This window comes from Rhodamnia argentea, chromosome 2 (assembly GCF_020921035.1).
Source record: "Rhodamnia argentea isolate NSW1041297 chromosome 2, ASM2092103v1, whole genome shotgun sequence".
NCBI classification, from domain to species: Eukaryota; Viridiplantae; Streptophyta; class Magnoliopsida; order Myrtales; family Myrtaceae; genus Rhodamnia; species Rhodamnia argentea.
Genome location: NC_063151.1, coordinates 9,906,951 through 9,927,228, shown reverse-complemented (window position 1 = coordinate 9,927,228; position 20,278 = coordinate 9,906,951). Strand labels below are relative to the sequence as shown.

The following is a 20,278-nucleotide window of genomic DNA, read 5'->3' as shown; positions in this document are numbered from 1 at the left end:
GGAACTTGATCGAAAACCTAATTGCACACGTTACGGTTTTGAAGACCGAGTTAGAAAAACAAATGCAAATTTAGGGGCCGAATATGCACTTTTTCCCCTACATCCGGATTGTTTAAAAGTGCCGCGGAGGAACATATCAAGCAACCAAATACAGACATAAAAGTGCGTTCCAATGCACCAGTCAGTTTGAAAATGGAATATTTTCTTATTAGATATGCTTAACGAATGGCCCGAGATTACTCGCTGACAAGACCTTAATATCAAAGAAATCATTCCACGTATCAGATGTGGAATTAGCTCATGACATCTTCGTAGTTGCAGGGCGCGAAATTAAAGTAGATATAGCTTGCATGTAACGCTAGGTACATTTTCAGATCATTAAAAGGATCCTCATTTTTCTTCCCTTCTGAAGAATGAGGAGAGTCAATGTGAAACTGACATTCATCCTCAATCTGCTCTGAGACAGCCCTTCAAGCAAATAACAAATGACACAACTTAAATATCATATATCAAGTTAAAGCTGATCCTTGTTCGAAGGGTACGCGTACAAAGAGTCTGCCATGAAGGCTAACGACGGCTGATGTCTGCAGTGGATCGATTCTTGACGGTAAGCTCACAACCTGAAAATCACAATTCCATTAGTTTCTGAAATTCAAGTTCTCTATGGTAATTCTAGGCAGTTCATGGCGCGAATGCTTTTCTCTGTATCCCACAAAAAATGTATATATTCTACTGCCTGTCGGTATTGCATCTATTAATTTGACATGGACACATTGGTGCCTCATATGGTTCGAATCCATTGGTCTAAGGAGCTAGATCCCCAGTGATGAAAGGTAAAGACCCAAACAAGAACACCCTCGCCCGCAATATATCTTTCAAAAATGAAAAACCGAGAACTTTGTAGAGCATTCATTATCTCATTTAGTTTGGTTAGTCTCGACTTTGAGGATTCGATAGAACACCTTCTTAAAGGGTGTGATGCCCCAAGGATTCTCGAGCTGTTCTGGTTGACCTGTTATAACTAGACGTCCAGCTGGATCTGACTGAACTCGCACCTGAGTAGACAAAATGAGAAGGTTAACCACAAAAACAAACATCTGCTTAAAGTTTACAATCAGCCTCATCTAGAGAATTGCAAGTGTGAGCATGTTCAAAATGAAACGAAGTCCAATTAGAAGGCATAAAACGAATTTTATGAGGTGCCCCATTAGGTGCTGTCTTATGGCTTCTCTTATATCATCATAAACAAGAGCAAGAAGTGAAAACATGATGCAACACAAGACACAACAAAGGACAGTTACTTCCTTTCGTGTGCCCTTGTCTCAGTAATTGTGACTATGACTTATCCAAAGTAAACTTTTCATATGATACTGCTAGTTGATCAGACAAGAGTTCCTGGAGTTCTTACTTCTTCACGCAAAAGGCCCGGGACCAGAGCATATACTTCGAAGCAATCTTTCTGCAAACAGGAGAAGCATTCAATATATACTGAACTGGTCTCAGATGAACTATAATTCAAGAGTTGGCACAAGCCTCTAAGAAAGGAAAAACATACAGCTTCCCGAACACTGATCTTCACCCAATCCGCAGGAGGTCCAACATCAACGACACTCGTCATAATCCTAGCAAAAGGAAATCATTAAAAGCTTTTAGAAACCACACATATCAGGAGGCCTTCAGCTCAATCAGTTCCATTCCTCCTCTGTGTCCTAAGGAACCTATAAGCATTAAAGGCTCCATTTGAGGTAAAAAAGTCTAACCATACCTCATCAGACTAATATTGCACATGATGAACAGGAGGATCGTTATAATGAGACAAAATAGAGGACAAGGGAAAGTAAACGGAACTGCTTATCTGCCTCGTGATGAACAGCTCTCTCCCCATGCTCCACATTAGTTGCTGACTTATCTCTAGGTAAACCTGTCTCCGTGGATGATAGAGATACAACATAAACATATGCTGGCATCACATATTTATTTAAAAGGAGAGAACTTCAGGGAGACATATGTTGCACAATATGTGATACACATCATAATAATGGCACTTGCATGATCATGGATGTTTGAAAAGGAAAGATATTAAGGAAAGTATACCTATGCTTTTGAGATTCCTTTCACGCTTTGCTGTAGAGGCAAAATTTTTGTCCTATAAAAGGACATTAATAAAGATTAATAACAAACAAGTATCTTTCTGTGCTGGATTTTAAAAAAAAAAGGAACATATTGCAGGAAATAATTGCTGTAAGCTATAGCAACAGGCTCGCTAACCTCGCCATGTTCAAGATAGCGGTGAGATTGCCAACCCTTCATAGCACGCGATGCAGCATTTCTACGTGCCCGGTTTGACCCTGCAGCTTGGTTTGCCTGTGCCTGAAATTTCAGAATAAGGGAGGAGAAAAAGTAGATGATTGCCATCAGAACAGATTTCAAGCTAATCAGTGTTCTAATCGGCACTCACTTTACCAATCAGCCTTCTGCTTTAAAAGCAAGAAGTCAAAAGTGCCCTAATCAAAGTTTTAACTCAAGATCAAGTGAGCAATTATAAGTCCCCAATCCCATAAAATAATTGTCTTAGCACATCACACAACACGAAGAGTTTTACTGTGCTAATGGCACCAAAATGAAATTAGTCCACTTTCTAAAGGTTTAACTAAAGTAAAGACTGCGCATTTTGGCCCAAATACACTCGAGTATGCAGTTATGAAGTTAAAACTGGTCCCTTGTTAACCCAGCGAACTACATATGAACACAACTCTCTCCACCTAAACATTATTGTGGAAATGAAACTGACCAGCCAGTTTGACCTCTCGATCCCTGAATTGGGCTTAAGTCTGATCAGATTGAACCTCTTGATCTACAGTTACTGAGAACCATTCTTACACAGGCAACAGCTGGTCAGGCTTATCACCTGTCAATCTAAACTAACCAGGTGGCGTTTACTATAAATGGGACAAGAATGAGTAGAGGACACTTGAACCTTTTAGCCAGATTCAGAAGAGACTCAACAGAATCGGATTTCGATAGGAATTAAGATTCGACGTCTTCCATTTAATTAAAACTTGGAAAGACATAAGCATCTCCACTATTGAGAAAATCCACCCGACTAATACTCTAGAACTTAGGACCTTTTATCAGCCATATGGCCTTCTCAAACATCACAGGGATTTTCTCAAATCTATTACAATCCCACGTCAACTACCGGCCAAGCAAGTGATAGAAGAAAATGTACACCAAATGAAGAAGTCCAAATCATCAAGATCCATTAAAATTTAGTGGAGGAACATAAGTCAAAGATAAAACATATACCTCCTTTTCAATGCTTGTAGGTTGCAGGATGGGGGCAACAGGTAATTGGAGTGCACCAGTCTGTGTTTTATGCCTTTCATATTCCAAAAGAGCCTGTACTAACCAAATAACGTTAGAAGGTGGACACTTGCAATCATCAAGAATAGAGACATCATAAGAACTCATTCCTAAAGGGTGAAGACACTTAGGTGTTTACAAAAGTTTAAACAACCAATAAAGTTGAACATGGCGGTATAAGACCATTAGCTATTTTTAAGAATATCAAAAGAGGGGTGGATGGATAATAGAACATAGTAACTGGATAATTAATTGTGTCTACAGTCCTATGTCGTTCATCAGATAAGGACGTACAAGGATACAAGAGAACATGTCCCTTAAAATATCTCAATCGCGTAAGTTGATATCAAGAGACACGTGAAAGATATTTAACTGGTACAACATTTGAGAACAGGAGCTGGCTCTGTGGCATAAAATTAATCTAATATACGGGTAAAGCTTAAATGAGCCGAAGCCATTGATTTCTACTATAAGAACACTGAAAAAATATGCACTTTACCATGACGACTAGAGTTTCATGCAAAGCGCACTCACACGTTGAAAGAAACTATAGCTCTTCATCATGTGGGTCCACAGAAGGACGTACAAGGACGTACAAGAGAACATAGTAACTGGATAATTAATTGTGTCTACTGTCCTATGTCGTTCATCGGATAAGAACGTACAGGATACAAGAGAACATGTCCCTAAAATATCTTAATAGCGTAAGTTGATATCAAGAGACACGTGAAAGATATTTAACTGGTATAACATTTGAGAACAGGAGCTGGCCCTGTGGCATGAAATTAATCTAATATACAGGTTAAGCTTAAATGAGCCGAAGCCATTGATTTCTACTATAAGAACACTGAAAAAAATATGCATTTTACCATGACAACTAGATTTTCATGCAAAGCGCACTCACACGTTGAAAGAAACTATAGCTCTTCATCATGTGGGTCCACAGAAGGACGTACAAGAGAACATAGTAACTGGATAATTAATTGTGTCTACTGTCCTATGTCGTTCATCGGATAAGAACGTACAGGATACAAGAGAACATGTCCCTTAAAATATCTTAATAGCGTAAGTTGATATCAAGAGACACGTGAAAGATATTTAACTGGTATAACATTTGAGAACAGGAACTGGCCCTGTGGCATGAAATTAATCTAATATACGGGTTAAGCTTAAATGAGCCAAAGCCATTGATTTCTACTATTAAGAACACTGAAAAAAATATGCATTTTACCATTATGACTAGATTTTCATGCAAAGCGCACTCACATGTTGAAAGAAACTATAGCTCTTCATCATGTGGGTCCACAGAAGGACGTGCAAGGACGTGCAAGGATACAAGAGAACATAGTAACTGGATAATTAATTGTGTCTACTGTCCTATGTCGTTCATCGGATAAGGACGTACAAGGATACAGGAGAACATGTCCCTTAAAATATCTTAATCGCGTAAGTTGATATCGAGAGACACATGAAAGATATTTAACTGGTATAACATTTGAGAACAGGAGCTGGCCCTGTGGCATGAAATTAATCCAATATACGGGTTAAGCTTAAATAAGCCGAAGCCATTGATTTCTACCATAAGAACACTGAAAAATATGCATTTTAACATGACGACTAGATTTTCATGCAAAGCGCACTCACACGTTGAAAGAAACTATAGCTCTTCATCATGTGGGTCCACAGAAGGAATTTTCTGATTCTAATGGATAAATGACGGCTCACCGTAGAAGTTTCCACTAATAACTCGGTTATTGCAGGACTGGAAGCATGCCATTTAATTTCCCTTTCTAAACCATCTTGCAAAGCAAACGAGACCCAAAAACTGATTAGAGCATTACCTTCTCATAGAAAATTCGAAATGTCCAAGAGATTGTTGTGCAGGTCCTGAGAGAGAGATATCATTAAATTGGACATGAATGTGTGAGAAACAATATGCCTTGCCATGCAAACTACAAGATTAAACATGGAAGTGTGAGCAAGAAATCTGACAAAAATCAAATTGCAAAGGCACAGAAGTCGTTTATGCTGCTAGTAACAGTCTTGTATGCATATTACCTGAGGCAATTTAACTCGATTATATCAACTAAGTGAGATCTCCTGAGAAACAGTTAATTAGTGGATTAGATGGTACTCTTACTTTGGGGGATGGAAAGACTCTCCTACTATACGCCACAACTTGGATCCAGTCACCTACAAAAACCCATCCCGTGGCAGCAGGTAAGTCAGATGTTGCCACACAACTACTATTGAAAACTATCAAGGAGTAATTGATCCTGTCATTGCTTTATCAAAGTGGAAGAAAGCCATCAAAGAACTAAATGTTCAAAGATGCTATATGATACGGAATCTTACTATAGCATGATAACATTCACATGCAAAAAGAAGAAAAAATCTATAAAATATGCGATCCTTATGGGCAAATGACAACCACCAAATGAAAGGATGCAAACAAAAAGTTCTCCAGTGTGAAAACAAAAAAAGTTTGTGGGCCCCAATAAAATACCTTTTTTTTCATACAAGGCTCATATCCCCAATCTCCAAATAGATTTTGTTATTCCGTATTGCAGAACTGATAGCATTCTTAGCCATATTACTTTCCATGCCATTTATATCTCCAACTTTTCAGTGACAAAACGATTAACGAATGGGCATCATACTCGGATTATGTAGACCTATCTACAACAAGACCGTTATATTTACGTCGCATTGGGAAATATAGCATATTGAAGCCTTACAAAAGATATAGCTATGTGGAGCACTTTGTGTGTCATTCGCTTTGAAAGCTGGTTTAGTCAGACTCATGATTTAGTCCCACTAGCAGAAGGACTGACTGAACATCCACATCCATTTCCATTCTTAACTAAATCATGCAAGAGCCATCCCACTAGAATTTTGATCTTCATGTCCTTACTTCTTCAGCCACGTAATATTGTTCGAACTCATAGCATCCAAAGACATGGGTAAACAGAATACAGAGCTCAACACAAGAAATTAAAAGAATGTATCGACATAAAACAGAAAAAAAAATTATAGGAAAACTTACGCACCACGTCATAGCCACCAAGTTTAATGACAGCTCTCCATAACCTACTCCAAGAAAAATGGATACAGCTATTAGGCACTCAGAAAGGCAAGCTTATAAACTCGCTTCAACAAAAAAGCAAATGCACTAACTTCAGACAATTCAGTGGCTCTCCATAAAACTTAGGTGGTTTAAATTCCAAGGCCCTGTCCTTGTGAAACCTTTCCAGTTCCTTCATAAATGCCGCTTGCTCCTCCACAGTCCCGGATGCATCCGCAATTCCCATCTGTAGTTTTAATCAAGTAAATAAAACCAGCTCTCTCCGTCTAGACTAAAAACAAGTAGGTTTAATAGCTCTGTCTGGTTTGACCTGAAATACCTTGGGATCAATCAACCAATTGTTAGAATTTCTCGTGCTCTCAGCCTCAGCTTTTGCAGTTGCTACTTCCTCAGCTTTTGGAGTCACTACTTCCTCAGCTTTTGGAGTCACTACTTCCTCATGGTGAAGTTTTTTGGAAATTTCTGACTGATTCCGGTTTTGGTCACTTGTTATGCCCTCGTTCTTATTTTCCTGGTTTTCATCTAGAGACCCGATGATTTCCTTAGCACCATTAGCAGCAGCAACTTCATCATCAGCCTTCTCAGGCATTTCCTGACTTTCTTTCATCGGGATATCACTTGGTAATGTAAGAGTCTTGTCATTGTCCGTCTCCAGAACATCCACTTGCCCATTCGTGCTATGTTTTTTATCCTCTTTATCCTCTGTCACAAGGGATGACTCTTGTTGCTCTATGCTGGCATCAACAAGGTTGGCAACAGACTCATCTGGCGAAATCTCTGCTGGCTTCTCAGCGACGTCCATCTCTTCTTCTTCTTTTTATTGTACTCAGTCTATAATGTAAGGCGTGTTATTATGCCGCACAACTAAACTAATGAACAAAGAACGAAATACAAATTCGGGTTTATTCGCAAAATAGGTAACTTAAATGTCACAGATACTTCCAATCTATCATGACGAAAGGGTAAAGATAAGTCATCTTGCAAGAAGAGCAGCAAAATTAAAAAGCCCACGCAGATTTCAGTCAAATCAAACAAAAATATTCCTCCTTTACCTTCTCTAAGCCAAATGCAAATTACACCTTTTGCAAAGGGTATACCTTACTTTCTGTTCAAGACATATTCTAAACTACGCCTTAAAGGTTTAATTAGATAACAAGCCGAGAAAATTATGCTGAAGCTGATCAGAGTCAGCTCCACACAGAAACTGAAATGAATCTACCCATTAGCAGTCCTGGGCATGGAACCATCCATGGACATCTGATATGTGTCTAACTATCACCATTTAACGCGTATACTCAGACAATCAAACTCGTCATGATCAGAGCCATATTTGGAAACCAAACCACGTGTCCAAGGCTTGTCATTATCAGGAAAATAAATATCTCACACTCATAGCAGTTATTCATGTACTCTCGCGTTTCTTCAAAGAGAACTAAATAGTGCTCCAATCCCCCCATCCCCCACTCCTCTTCCCCACACGAAAGCCCGAAAAGTGCCTGGAAAACGATCTAAAACGGATTCATACAAGGCATTTTATCAAAAACTAAGGATCTTCGCACACCGGGCAACCCCTTCACCTAGCCAACTGTGTCTACCTACAGCCCCACCATATCTACGCAATCACCAAGTGAAAAAGACATAAGAGCGACTGCTGGAACCTGAACGCCCTCGCCAGCGAAGCTCGAAGAACTCAGAGCACTTGCCTCGAAAGAAGATGGCGTGAGGCAAAACACGAACGGCGTCGGGGAAGGATCTATTCAGCAAATCCGGAATGATACCGAGACGGAACCTGGCACCGGAGAGTCGGGGTTCGAACAGCAGGCGAGAGCGAAGTAGAGAAGAGCGCGAGCTCAATTGGAGTCTAGTTTCCGCCGAGGCAGAGAGAGATTTCAGTCACCACGGCGAGAGAAAGAGAGAGAGAGAGAGAGAGAGACTGAGCTGAGCTGAGCGAAGCGATTTTAGAGTTTCAGGAACAGTGCCGATTGACTCGGCAAAACTCGACACCTGGACTCACCGTACGGAGCGGAATTACCGAAAAGTCCTTCCGAGGATTCGAATCTCCGCACCGCGGATCGCCGATCAACCGCGCGGCCACGGCGATTTTTTAGTAATTCGAAGTTTTCGTGGTAAACATTTTATGCGGAAAACAAGGATTTATAACATCATTAGAGCCGAGAAAAGTACGAAATCTTCAGGCATTTAATTAAATGTAATCCCCCATTAAACGGCTATTAAATGTCTTAGTTAATTAGAAACCTGTTTGAGCATTTACAAAAAAATATTTTTCTCGGCGCCTGTACAGGAAAAATAGAAATGTCCTGTTCTAGGATATCTGCATTTATTAAAGAATTTGATAGTAGGCTGTTTTAGGAATGTTAATTTATGATGTTTTCTTTTTGGTACAAGACTAACAACCAGATTAGATTGGAAAAAATCGGTTATAGGATTTTGCTAACATGATAATCTTTGAGTGATTGTAAGAATAACAAGATATTGTCGGTCATAAAATTTTAAAATAATGAACCTCACAATAATTTTTAATTAATTATGATTTTTTATGGTTCAAAATAGACTGTTAGCATAATTGTCACCCAAAAACTATTATACAACCACGCCGGTACATCCGAGGGTTGCCGCTCGTCCCCCGGAACTAGGAGAGGGCCGGCGACTCTCGCTCGGATCTAGGAGAGGGTCGCGACCCTCTCTCGGCTCTAGTGAGGCCACTAGGCCATCGCCTCTGGTCGGCGAGGTCGCCGGCCCTCGCCAAGGCGCCGACGACCTCGACGGCTGTCGTTGCCGTCCCATCGGGGTTGGGGTGGCCGCCACGGGCGGGAGGGCGACCCTCTCCCACCCGTATCTGTTATTTTTTTTTTTAAAGTAAAATAAAGAAAATGACTAAAATGATGAAAATGTCCCTCCTTAATGATGAGTTAGGCCCTGTTTTGCTATTGATATGATCACTTCATGCCCTTATTTGAAATAATGATAATTTCAAACTCTTTTTTAAGACAATAAGAGTACTTGAGACGCTTCTTTGAAACCAGGCCAACGTCATGCCTTTATTTAAAAAAATGAAGCGACTTGAGGCCCTTATTTGAAATTTTTTCCCCGATTTATGAGGATAGTAAAATAATCGTTGACCCCAAATTAGTTTTGATGCTTCCAAAATCACCTTACGATATATTTGTTATTTATTTCAAGTATCACGTCCACGTGTTTGCGAATTTCGGAAAGGTAATTAATGGTCCGGGCAGCAGGATATTTGCGCGGAAGAGCTCAATCTACGCTGGCCAATGTGCGGGCGACTGCAGGAGCTCGAGCGGACGGCAGAAAGGGATAATGGTCCAAATAATTAGCCGTTTTTAAACGGCTAAACAAACCTTGATTAGTATTAAAAAAAAAAAAAAGACAATCTCTTGTCTGAGTGAAACGGATCCACGAATACATCCCAAGCAAACACTCCCTCGCAATCATTCTGTAATCGAATATTAGAGTGAATAATTTGGTATTAGGGTGAGATATTATTGAGAGAAGGTGTATCTTTGCAATATTGGCGGTACACGAAGAGTTGGACTCCAAATCTTCTTCTAGTCAAGCTTTTGGCTAGAAGAAGATCGGATACAACTCTCCAGAGGATTCAAAAAGGAGTAGGCGCACCAATTTAGAGCCGAATTGCTATAGATTAGCAGCATTTCTCTATCCCTTTCACTTTTTATTTTGCGCACGCCGTGTATTCGAGAAGTTGTCTATTTGTTACTTGTGCTAGAATTGCTGAATATTTTGGCTCATTTAGTTGATCATCTAGCCGAACCAAAGCGGAGAACAACTTCTATTCTGGCCAAAGGATCTCTTCTCGTATAACCACCAGTGCCCCCCGTGCTCGAAGGACAGTCATTACTTCATCTCCTGAAGCTGGTGAAAAATGCTTGCAGCCGGTGTCATTAAAAAAGAACGGTCATCTTATCAAAACGTACTTGAAACCATCGATCAACACAGATTGAGATAAATATAAGTGCGCGGATGCATGAACCACTACTTAAGATTGGCATCAATCCACCTAGAAAAGACATTTAATTGACAAAGCACATGGTGCACAAAAGGTCATGCTTGAGGCAAGCAATTAGTTTCCAGTACACATATCTTTTTAGTTCACTGAAATTCCAAATCCCGATTCCTAATCTACACTTTGCGCAGTCTCATAGGCAAGTCTTGTTGACGTCATTGAAGTAAGGATGTTCCATGGCCGCCTTCGCAGAAATCCTCCTTGAGGGCTCATAATGCAGCATATGCTGCAGAAGATATCAAATTTCAGTTATCAGTTAACTGTGCCATTAATTATTTCACTAGTTGAACGCATAAGTAGTGTCAACTTACAGAAAGCAGATCCAACCCATCCTTGTCCAGATTAGGAACCACGGTGGTCAAGCTTTGAGGTTTCCACTGTGGATACTCATGCCAGTTCAACAAACTGCTAACCCCTGGCCACACCTTTTCATTTGGAGTACCCAACAGTCTGCGCACAATAACAAGTATGAACAATGTTCCTTTTTTTCTTTTGGCTAAGAAAGGGAAGTCATGTCAAACAGCTTTAACAAAGAGCACAATTAGGATGGATTATCCTAGCTAACCTGAAAATGTGTAGGAGCTGTTGCAGTTCAGAATCTCCAGGGAAGAGTGCTTGATTGGTGACCAACTCAGCTGCAATTCATGTCATCAATAAACACTGAGTAATCGCAAAAACAATTCAGTGGACAAAAACATTAAAAATGCCCAAAGAAGCACAAAGAGGAAAGAGAATCGGTACCAAATATACAGCCGACAGACCACATATCAACTGCGGTTGAATAGTGAGTAGCCCCCAAAAGAACTTCAGGAGCTCTATACCAAAGAGTCAATATCTGTAACAACAAGAAGCACTCGCATTAGCTAATGCTAAAAACAGAGGTGACTCAAAATCAAGAGAAAAGAGGAAGAGGGGTTTTTCAATTTACCTCATGAGTGTATTTTTTTATTGGGACAGTGAATGCTCTGGCAAGTCCTAGATCCGCGATTTTAAGAGCCGTCGTCTTTTTGTCCATGAGGAGATTGTGAGGCTTAAGGTCCCTAGAAAAAGAATCAATTGCGGGAATGATAAATGACTGTTTTATGGTCTAAAAAAACACGGCCATTTGGATGGAAATGACAAGATTCTCCCTACCTGTGCAACACCCCATGCCCATGGCAGAAAGCCACACCCTTGCAGAGTTGGTACATCAGACTCTGAATTAGGAGCAAAATCAGAACTCGTGATTAGTTCCAAAGACAATTTCGGACGAAACCTTTAAGTTTGAAACAAAAGCAAGTACCAACAACCTTAACGATGTGGACAGGGATGGTCTCTCCAGAACCGCGGAAACTGCGGATGTACTTCTTCAAATCAGTGTCCATGTACTCAAACACCAGGTAAAGTACCGTCTTGCCTTCTTTGTTCTGACTTTGCTTGACATCCATCAATCTGTGGATTAACCATAAACCCCCTCAACAAGCCAGCAGAAACAGAGAAGGGTCCAAGACTCTCCCGTCCCTTTCAGACCACGGATCAAGCTGTAAACATTACTGTAACAGCGCGTGGTATGTTTGCCTAGCTTAAAAGGTCTCGCAAATGGAATCACAGCGTAGCCACATCAAACCCTAGGTCGAAACCCTAAGAAAACGCAGATTATATACAAAAGCCCAGAAACGGCACGAAAAGTCATTCGAACCCTAGAAACGAACAATGGGATCGAACACCAAATCGATAAACGACAAAACCAACACAGGTTTCGTGTAATCAAGGCTGTGAATGCACAAATCGAAGATCGACTCCATCAGACAAAATTGGTTCCGTCCGAGACGAAGAAGAGAGATCTGAAAGAAGACGGACCTGACGATGTGAGGGTCGCGGGAGAGCATGCGGAGGATGGAGATCTCGCGGAGGGTGGTGGGGGGGACGCCCTCCTCGTCCTCGTGGAGGCGGGTCTTCTTGAGGGCGACGATCTTGCCAGTCGCCTTCTCTCGGGCCCTGTACACCTTCCCGTAAGTCCCTTCCCCTACCTTCTCCAGCTTCTCGAACGCGTCCATGGCCGACAGCGCTGTCGCCGGTTTCTCCATTCTCTCTCTCTCTCTCTCTCTCTCTCTCTCTCTCTGTGCAAGTGCGTGAAGGGGAAGAAATGGAGTGATGAATCGGAGGCGGAATCTGTTATAGCAGGACGATAAATAACCGTTGAAGGACAGGGATTCGGAGCAAGCGCAACGGCACCAAAGTTTCGAAATTCAAAACTTGAGATTTGGAGCTGCGGGGGTGATTTCGTAATTTGAGCAGTATGCCACGTAGGCCCAGGTGGAGCGCCTGTTCAATTCAGTCCGCTGGACATCACTACTTAGGGGTATCAAATGACGGGTACGTAATGGGCATTTAATGCAATCGATCCCATCTAAGGTATGTATCACACCACTACACAATCCAAACTTAGTATATTAATCTAAATACGGCTAGTATTGATCTTCTTCCTTTGGTAGTTGGCCAACTTGGCCTAGTGGGGGCGAGGCTTACTTCAAATTATTTGAGGCCCTTTTTTCTTTTTGTGTCGAAATTTGAGGCCCTTTTGGTCATGTGTATGTTTGGTCACCTGAAGCCCGATTCGTCTATGGCGCGTCATGGCGTGGTGTGACCCGAACACTACTCTCGGTATCCCATTGCAACGTGTGTGGAGTGTGATATTGACGGGCTCGCTCCAAACGAGCAATGATTATGATTCGAATAAAATATCCCGTCGCGAACGTTCTCTTTTAGGTATTAGGTCCCGAATATGGTTAATGATGTAAGACCGGTTGAACTTAAAGAATCGAATTCGCAAAGAACAGGTGGTTCATTGGCATGGAATGTTAAGTCAAGGTCCACGCTCCCTAGAGTGGAGAGAGCTTCATATTTCACCGGTTAAAAAAAATTCACTGATTGGAAAGATGAACTCATTAAATTAGTTGGAATATTTCTACCAAAAAAAAAAAAGTTGGAATAGCTGCAATAATCGATGGAGAAAAAAAATTCAGCTTTCATATGGATAATTATATACAATCCTGAATCCTCCATTAATAAATTGAACGAGTAAATTGAAAACTCCCTTTGGGTAGAGGTTGCGCCATGCATGAATTTTTACATTTCTTTTTTTGGTCGAAGAGTGAATTTGCTTTGACTTGCTAGTATATAAGATGCATGGATTGATAAACAGCTCACACCTTGTCACGGAAGACGAAGAAAATGGAGAAAATGTATTGTATTGATCCGATTATATACGTACGTTGACCTATTTATAATGCTAATAAGAAAGACAAATAAGGAAAAAAAAATACAAAATTACAATTTCCTGATTTACCAAATCAATCATGGATTGACTGAATCAATTAGTCCGTAATCAAAATCAATATCATAACCATCAATAAATTATATCTCCAACACTCCCCCTCAAGCTAGCGGCCTATAGATGTCAAGGACGCCTAGCTTGCTTAGCAGGTATGTATGTTGCCATTGACATAGTGGTTTGGCGAAGATGTCTGCAGGTTGTTCTACGATTCCTATTCCTCTAGTTACAAGGATCTCTTCTCGAAACTTGTGTTGAGTGAAATGATAATCAACTCCAATATGCTTCGTTCTTTCATGAAAGACTGGGTTTGCCGCTAGTTTGAGCGCTAAATCATTGTGACAAATAATTCGCTTGGTCCATCGATTTCTACCCAAGATCTTAGAGTAGACCCCATATCCAAACTATTTCGTAGATAGTTTTTGCCATGGCACGATACTCTGATTCGGTTGATGATATTGAAATGGTTGATTGTTTCTTAGAGCGTGCATGGTAACACTTCTGAAAATGAATTTCTGCTCTAGAAGTGCTTCTGAAACAGAAATTCATTTGGTGATACAACTTCTGAAGAAGAAATCTGTTTGGTTATGCAACATTACATTTCTACTTATGAAGCAAATTTGTACTTATGAAGTTGTTTTTTAGCCAATTCCAGAAATTAAAAAAGTTACTTTTCTTTCAAATGTAAAAATCTCTCTACATCAATATCCCTTTCATTTCCATCTCTTTTTATTTTCAGCGCCTCTCTCTTCCAACCACCCCTCCACCGTCGCCGCCAACCGTCGACCTCCGTCGACCACCGCTGCTCGCCGCCTCCAACCGTCGTAACCATCACCTCGCCTCTCTGCGACCACGGCTAGTAGCCCCGGCCACCTGCTGCCGACCATCGCTCGCCATCATCAACCACCGCTTGTCGTCGGGTCGCCGTCTCCGGCTACACGAGTAAAAAATAAATTTAAAAAAATTAAAAATGAAGTAGAAATTTTTCAGCCACCTATAATAATTTTTCGTAAAAGATTTTGTATTAATAATGTTTTAAAAGTAAAAATTTTCAATCGCTGTCAAATGAATTTCTATTTCACAAGCAGAAATTTTATCATATTATTAAACGCTTTTCTCTGATTAAAAATCAACTTCTAGAGTAAAAGTAGAAAAATCAACTTATATTCGGAAGCAGAAGAAGAAAAATCAACTTCTAGCCAAAAGTTTATTTTTGAAGCATAAGTGTTGCCATGCGCGCCTTTAGTCTTCCATGAGATCAATGATCTTTCTAATTTGATGCAAAAACCAGTGATGGATCTTTTAGTCATCGAGCAAGTAGCATAATCTGTATTGCAATGGGCTATCATCTTCATGTTGTAGTTGCGAGACAAAAATATACCAAGTCTTGGGCATCCCTTTAAATATTTCACAATCTTCATTACCGCATTCATATGAGACTGTTTTGGTTTATGCATGAATTGGTTGAGTATCTGCATACATAGCATGTGTCGGGTCTTGTCATGGTGAGATATGTTAATTTTTCAACAAGTCGTTGATATCTCGATGGATCTTCAAGCAATGGATCTCTGATAGATGTCCGCGTCATATTCACGCGTTGTCAATTTTGCATTTTGTTCAATTGGTATAAAGTTGGCTTACATCCCGACAATCTTGCTTCTGAAACGATCTCCAAGATGAATTTTCGTAGACTAAGATAAATTCCCTTGTCCAATCAAGCTATTTCTATGCTAATAAAATATTTGAGAGGTCCCAAATCCTTGATATGGAAAGCAAAATGTAGAAATTATTTGAATCTTCTAACATCAAAGTCATTATATCCATGATAAGTATATCATCAACGTATATTAGCAAATAAATTGATGAAGTACCTTCATTCCTTGTGAAGAGAGCGTAATCATTTTTGGAGTGTTGAAAACCAGTACTTGTTAGGGCAATAGTGAACTTGGAATACCACTGCCTATAAGCTTGTTTAAGCCCGTACATGGACTTACGGAGACGACATACTCGAGACTCCCCCTATCGTCATAAACCTTGAGGAAACTCCATATAGATTTCTTCATCCATATCCCCATGCAGAAAGGCGTCGTGAACAATTCATTTGATGCAGTAGCCAATTATGAACGACGATAATAGATAAAAAGGAGCAAACAATTACCTCTTTGGCGACTACGGAGAAAGTCTCATGTTTCTCGTTGTGTGAATCCCTTAGCAACCAAACAAGCATTGTATCGTTCAACAGAGCCATTTGCCTTGAATTTAATCTTGCATACCCATTTGCAGCTAATCGTCTTTCGCTTTGGGGTAATGAAACAATATCCCACTTGTAATTCTCCATGAGGGCATTGAGTTCAACCTCCATTGCATTTTGCTATTGAGGATCACATGTTGCTTTATTATAAGAAGACGGTTCCTGTTCCTCAGAAATGTGACTAATACAACATATATGTTCTAGCAATAGTCGACTAAATGAGACATATGAGGTTTTAGGATATTGTGTACCCGAAGAACCCAATGTAGGACCTTACCAAAAAAAAAAAAAAAGAACCCAATGTAAGACATATGTAGTATTTTGTCCATGTGGGAGGCGAACATGGCATCTAGAATGTCGAGTTTGCTCAGCTATTGTCTGTTTAGGAACCGGTGGAGAGGCCTCATTGGTAAACTATTATAGAGATGCCACGGATGAAGTAGGCGAACGATGTCCTCGGTGGTAACACTTGGCGATTCAACTTTTTAATGTAAAGAGTCCCTCATGATTGGCATAGATGATTCAGGTGCAACGAGGATATATTGAGAAGCTATAGATAAGTCTTCTTCTGATAGAAATTGCCGACGATTTGATGATGAGCCGGATGATAAAGACGAAGATGCCATCTCTCGAAATGGGAATATATCTTCATGAAAAACCACGTCTCTGCTTCTAAAGAAATGCCATATAGAAATTTTCATGACACGATATCCTTTTTGTAGAGGAGGATATCCATGAAAATACATTGAGTGGCACGGTGATCCAATTTATCCCGAGGGCCAACGGTCGTTGCATAGCATAAACAGTCAAATACTGCAAAATGATTAATCCTTGGCTGTTTTCAATAAAACATCTCAAAAGGAGTTCGCCCATTAAGAATTCATGTTGGCATGCGATTAATCAAATAGGCTGCCGTACCACACAATTTCACCAATCGGTTTCGGGAATTCAAACTTGGTATTTGAGTGCCCGAGTCACTTCTAAGAGATGTCTATGGTTATGCTCAACAATCCCATTTTGTTGGGGAGTCTAAGTGCAAGAGCTTTCATGAAGCATCTTGTGAGGGGATAGGAAAGATGTGCATTCAATAGTGAAGAATTCGCGCCCATTGTCCGTATGAATTTTATGGACAATCTTGTCGAGTTGATTTTTTTTTTATCAAAGAAATAAAATTGGACAGATAAGAAAAGGTTTGACTCTTGGATTGCATAAGAAAAACCCAAGTGGCGCGAGTATAATCATAGACAATCGTGAGGAAAAAGGGGATGTGTCACGATCTAGTATATGATAAGGACCCCGATATCCATATGGATTAAAGAAAAAGGACATGTAGCTCGAGAAGTACTAATTGGAAAAGATGCCCTAGATTGTTTTGCTAAGAGGTACATAGCACAATTTCGATATGAAAATGCGCACTTTGACCCAAAAGTTGATGAGAAAGGAGAGTTTTATTAACGGTGGTTGCATTGTAATAAATGCTTTTATTCAACAAATAAGAATCTCCAATATAGAAATGTAAACCTTGTGCAACGTTGCCCAAGTCTATCAATTTGCCAGTCGAATGGTCTATAATTTTTTTTTTCGGAATTGAATACAACATGACAAGAATTATTCTCATAGACTTTTGAAACAGAGAGGAGGTTAAATTCAAAATCTGGGATATATAGAATATTTTTTAGGACAATATTCGAACCGAGATGAACAGTGCTAATCTTGGTAACATAGATGATGTTCCCATTTGGGAGACGTACTTGCGCCGAACAATTTTGTACACAAGAAAATAATTGTTCGTTGCGGATTATGTGGTCACCGGCACCCGAATCAATTATCCATGCATCAATTGAAACCGAATTCGCCTTCCAAAGAAAAGTACTTGAAAAACTCGTATTCTTGTTGCTAATCTTCAATCGACTCAGAACTTTCATGATATTTTTGGTACCGATCTTGAGTAATTATCTAGTATGACCTATCGATTCTTTGTGCTGTTATCCGGTAAGCGAAAAATTCTATTTCCTTTTTTTTCTTTATCATTCGGCTATCCATGCGGTTTCCAACATGTATCAATGGTGTGGTGCGGGTGTTTGCAATATTCACAAAATTCACCTTTGGGTTTGAAATTTTGCCCACTATATTTCCTCGATGATGCAGCACTCCGTGGACCCTTGGATAACTTGTAAGCGGGCATCGACGTGGCTTGATGGGGGTTGTTCAATTCGACCGTGTTATGGTCGAATAATAACCGCCCGATCTCAACTTTTGATCCAAGTCATTCATGCGGAACCCACTAGTGTTTCCTTCATTTTCCACCCTTGCGGCAGCTGCTTATCAAGCTCTAGAAGCTCGGCTAGAATCGAGCTAGATGGGAGGGCGGCAAGGGTCACGCCTTCACCCACCCATGCATGTTCGGTTGCGGCCATCCATTGGCTTTCCTCTTGGACAGCCACTTGGTAGATCCGGCTAAGCGGCGACATAGGCTCCATGGCGAGGATTTGCTATTAGAAAGGTGAATAGCTTTCGCCGAGGATTAGTAGGAATCGAGTCGTCTTCTCTTTCTCTTTTATGGCTCCGTATTATTGGAGTGTTTCATCGGGTCCCTCGAGTTGTTCTTCAACATCTCGAGCTCGTTTCACAAAGCCGTGAGACGATTGAAGCAAACGGTGATTGTCCGGTTTCCTTACTTCAATTCCGACAACCCCTGTGTGAGAGGGAATAGCTTAGCTCGGTCAAGGTTACCATACATCTTGCGAATGTTGTCCTAAATCCGATGAGCATCCGACTATGACCTTGGAAGTCAAGGAATTCCTAATGCGTGTGCGGACGAGCTAGTTGCATTTGCGCCGGTGTCGTCGTAGTCGGTCATCGGTTGGAAAGGACACGCTTTCGTCGAGGAAGCTGTTTTTGTCTTTCGTGACCAAGTTTCACCGGAAATCCAGAACCTAGGTGCTGTTATTTTCCGGTCCGACAAGTTGTAGGTTGATAAGTTGCAACTCTGGTCCATCACCTGGTGACGTATAGAGTGGGTTGCTAGGTTCCGAGCGACTACCGATGGCTACAATAGTAAAGGGAAGGTAACTGGGTTGAAAACCCGAGCGGGATTTGCCCCTAAACCCGCCGGAGGAGGCGACTAGCCCGTCCCACTATTCGGGTTGGTCCCGAGAACAGAAGAAACCGGCTCACTTCTATTTGGCCGAGCTCAAAAGCCCGAAGCTGTTTGTTCTCCGGATAGATGGTGCTGAATCCACGATTGGTTTGATCCGGTGGCCCAATACCCCCGAACCGGAAACTAGTGGACTGGTGGCCATGGGGTTGGACCGGGATATTGAACAGAACTAGTAGAGTTTTGGATGGAAGACAGCTCCCCTTGAGTCGGATCGGTTTGATCTCAAGTCCGGTTTCGGGGTGAATTGGGATCTCCCTCCAACGCAGGTATGTGCGGAACATGATTTTCATTGGATCTTGAATTTTGATTGTTCTCCTTGATATTGTTGATGAAAAAGTGGATTTCTGCACAAATTGCTCGGTTTGTTTTGTAGATTATGATTTGCAACAGCAAGTTAGAAACCTAACCGAAGGCAATCTAGATAATTTTTGCGGAAGCTAGGCCAGCAAAGAAAGCTCTGATACCATGGCATAAGACGAAGAAAATGCACTGTATTGACTTGATTTCTATACAAGTACATTGATCTATTTATAATGCTAACAAGAAAATAAATATAAGGAAAAAATATACAGGATTTCATTTTCTCAATTTACCAAATTAATCATGGATTGATTGAATCAATTAGTATGTAATCAGAATCGATATCATAATATTTAATCAAATCATATCTCCAACACCTTGGAGCCTAGAATTATTTAATGTATTTGTCAATTACCTTATTCAACCGATATATATATAATATTATATATATTTATATTTATATACATAGTCCCCTTCTTCGTTTTCATTAAAAGAATAAATAAACATTATAGATAAATAAGTGCTCAATATGTTCCAGTATTAATTTCATGGAATCAGTGTTGGGCGGCGGCTACCTCGCCGACAGCTTCACACCCAACTCCTTGAAGCTCCGTTTGGAGAAGGGGATCGAAGGTTGCCATCGAGGGGCGTGGCGGTCCAAAGAAGGTGCGGGCAGCACTGTCCTTCTCATTGTCCTTGTCGTTCTTGTTGGGGAGGTGAAGAAAATCAGAGGAATTAAGAAG

At 40.6% G+C, this 20,278-nt stretch overlaps 2 protein-coding genes across 5 annotated transcripts; both read right to left on the bottom strand.

Annotated features, from left to right (window-relative positions):
* Window positions 1-315: 315 nt before the first annotated feature.
* On the bottom strand, window positions 316-8,420 carry LOC115738541 (AT-rich interactive domain-containing protein 6). Of its 4 annotated transcripts, none has more exons than XM_048275409.1 (14): window positions 8,107-8,420; window positions 6,759-7,279; window positions 6,541-6,674; window positions 6,414-6,453; window positions 5,504-5,556; window positions 5,205-5,250; window positions 3,307-3,399; window positions 2,269-2,364; window positions 2,095-2,146; window positions 1,849-1,921; window positions 1,556-1,622; window positions 1,409-1,459; window positions 963-1,055; window positions 316-620 (listed from the first exon to the last, which is right to left on the bottom strand). In XM_048275409.1, exons 2-14 carry the CDS (start codon window positions 7,248-7,250, stop codon window positions 510-512), a joined length of 1,401 nt encoding a protein of 466 aa, XP_048131366.1. In that variant the 5' UTR covers window positions 7,251-7,279; window positions 8,107-8,420; the 3' UTR covers window positions 316-509. The 4 variants fall into 4 exon arrangements, with proteins under 4 accessions (XP_048131366.1, XP_048131365.1, XP_030527015.1 ...); XM_048275408.1 differs by having other exon boundaries at window positions 2,269-2,370; window positions 8,107-8,418; XM_030671155.2 differs by having other exon boundaries at window positions 2,269-2,370; window positions 6,768-7,279; window positions 8,107-8,416.
* Window positions 8,421-10,490: 2,070 nt separating this feature from the next.
* On the bottom strand, window positions 10,491-12,663 carry LOC115738766 (cyclin-dependent kinase B2-1). The gene is made up of 8 exons (XM_030671490.2): window positions 12,351-12,663; window positions 11,801-11,942; window positions 11,646-11,707; window positions 11,440-11,551; window positions 11,253-11,346; window positions 11,077-11,146; window positions 10,823-10,961; window positions 10,491-10,737 (listed from the first exon to the last, which is right to left on the bottom strand). The coding sequence occupies exons 1-8, from the start codon at window positions 12,575-12,577 to the stop codon at window positions 10,645-10,647; spliced, it is 939 nt and encodes a 312-aa protein (XP_030527350.1). The 5' UTR covers window positions 12,578-12,663; the 3' UTR covers window positions 10,491-10,644.
* Window positions 12,664-20,278: the final 7,615 nt, after the last annotated feature.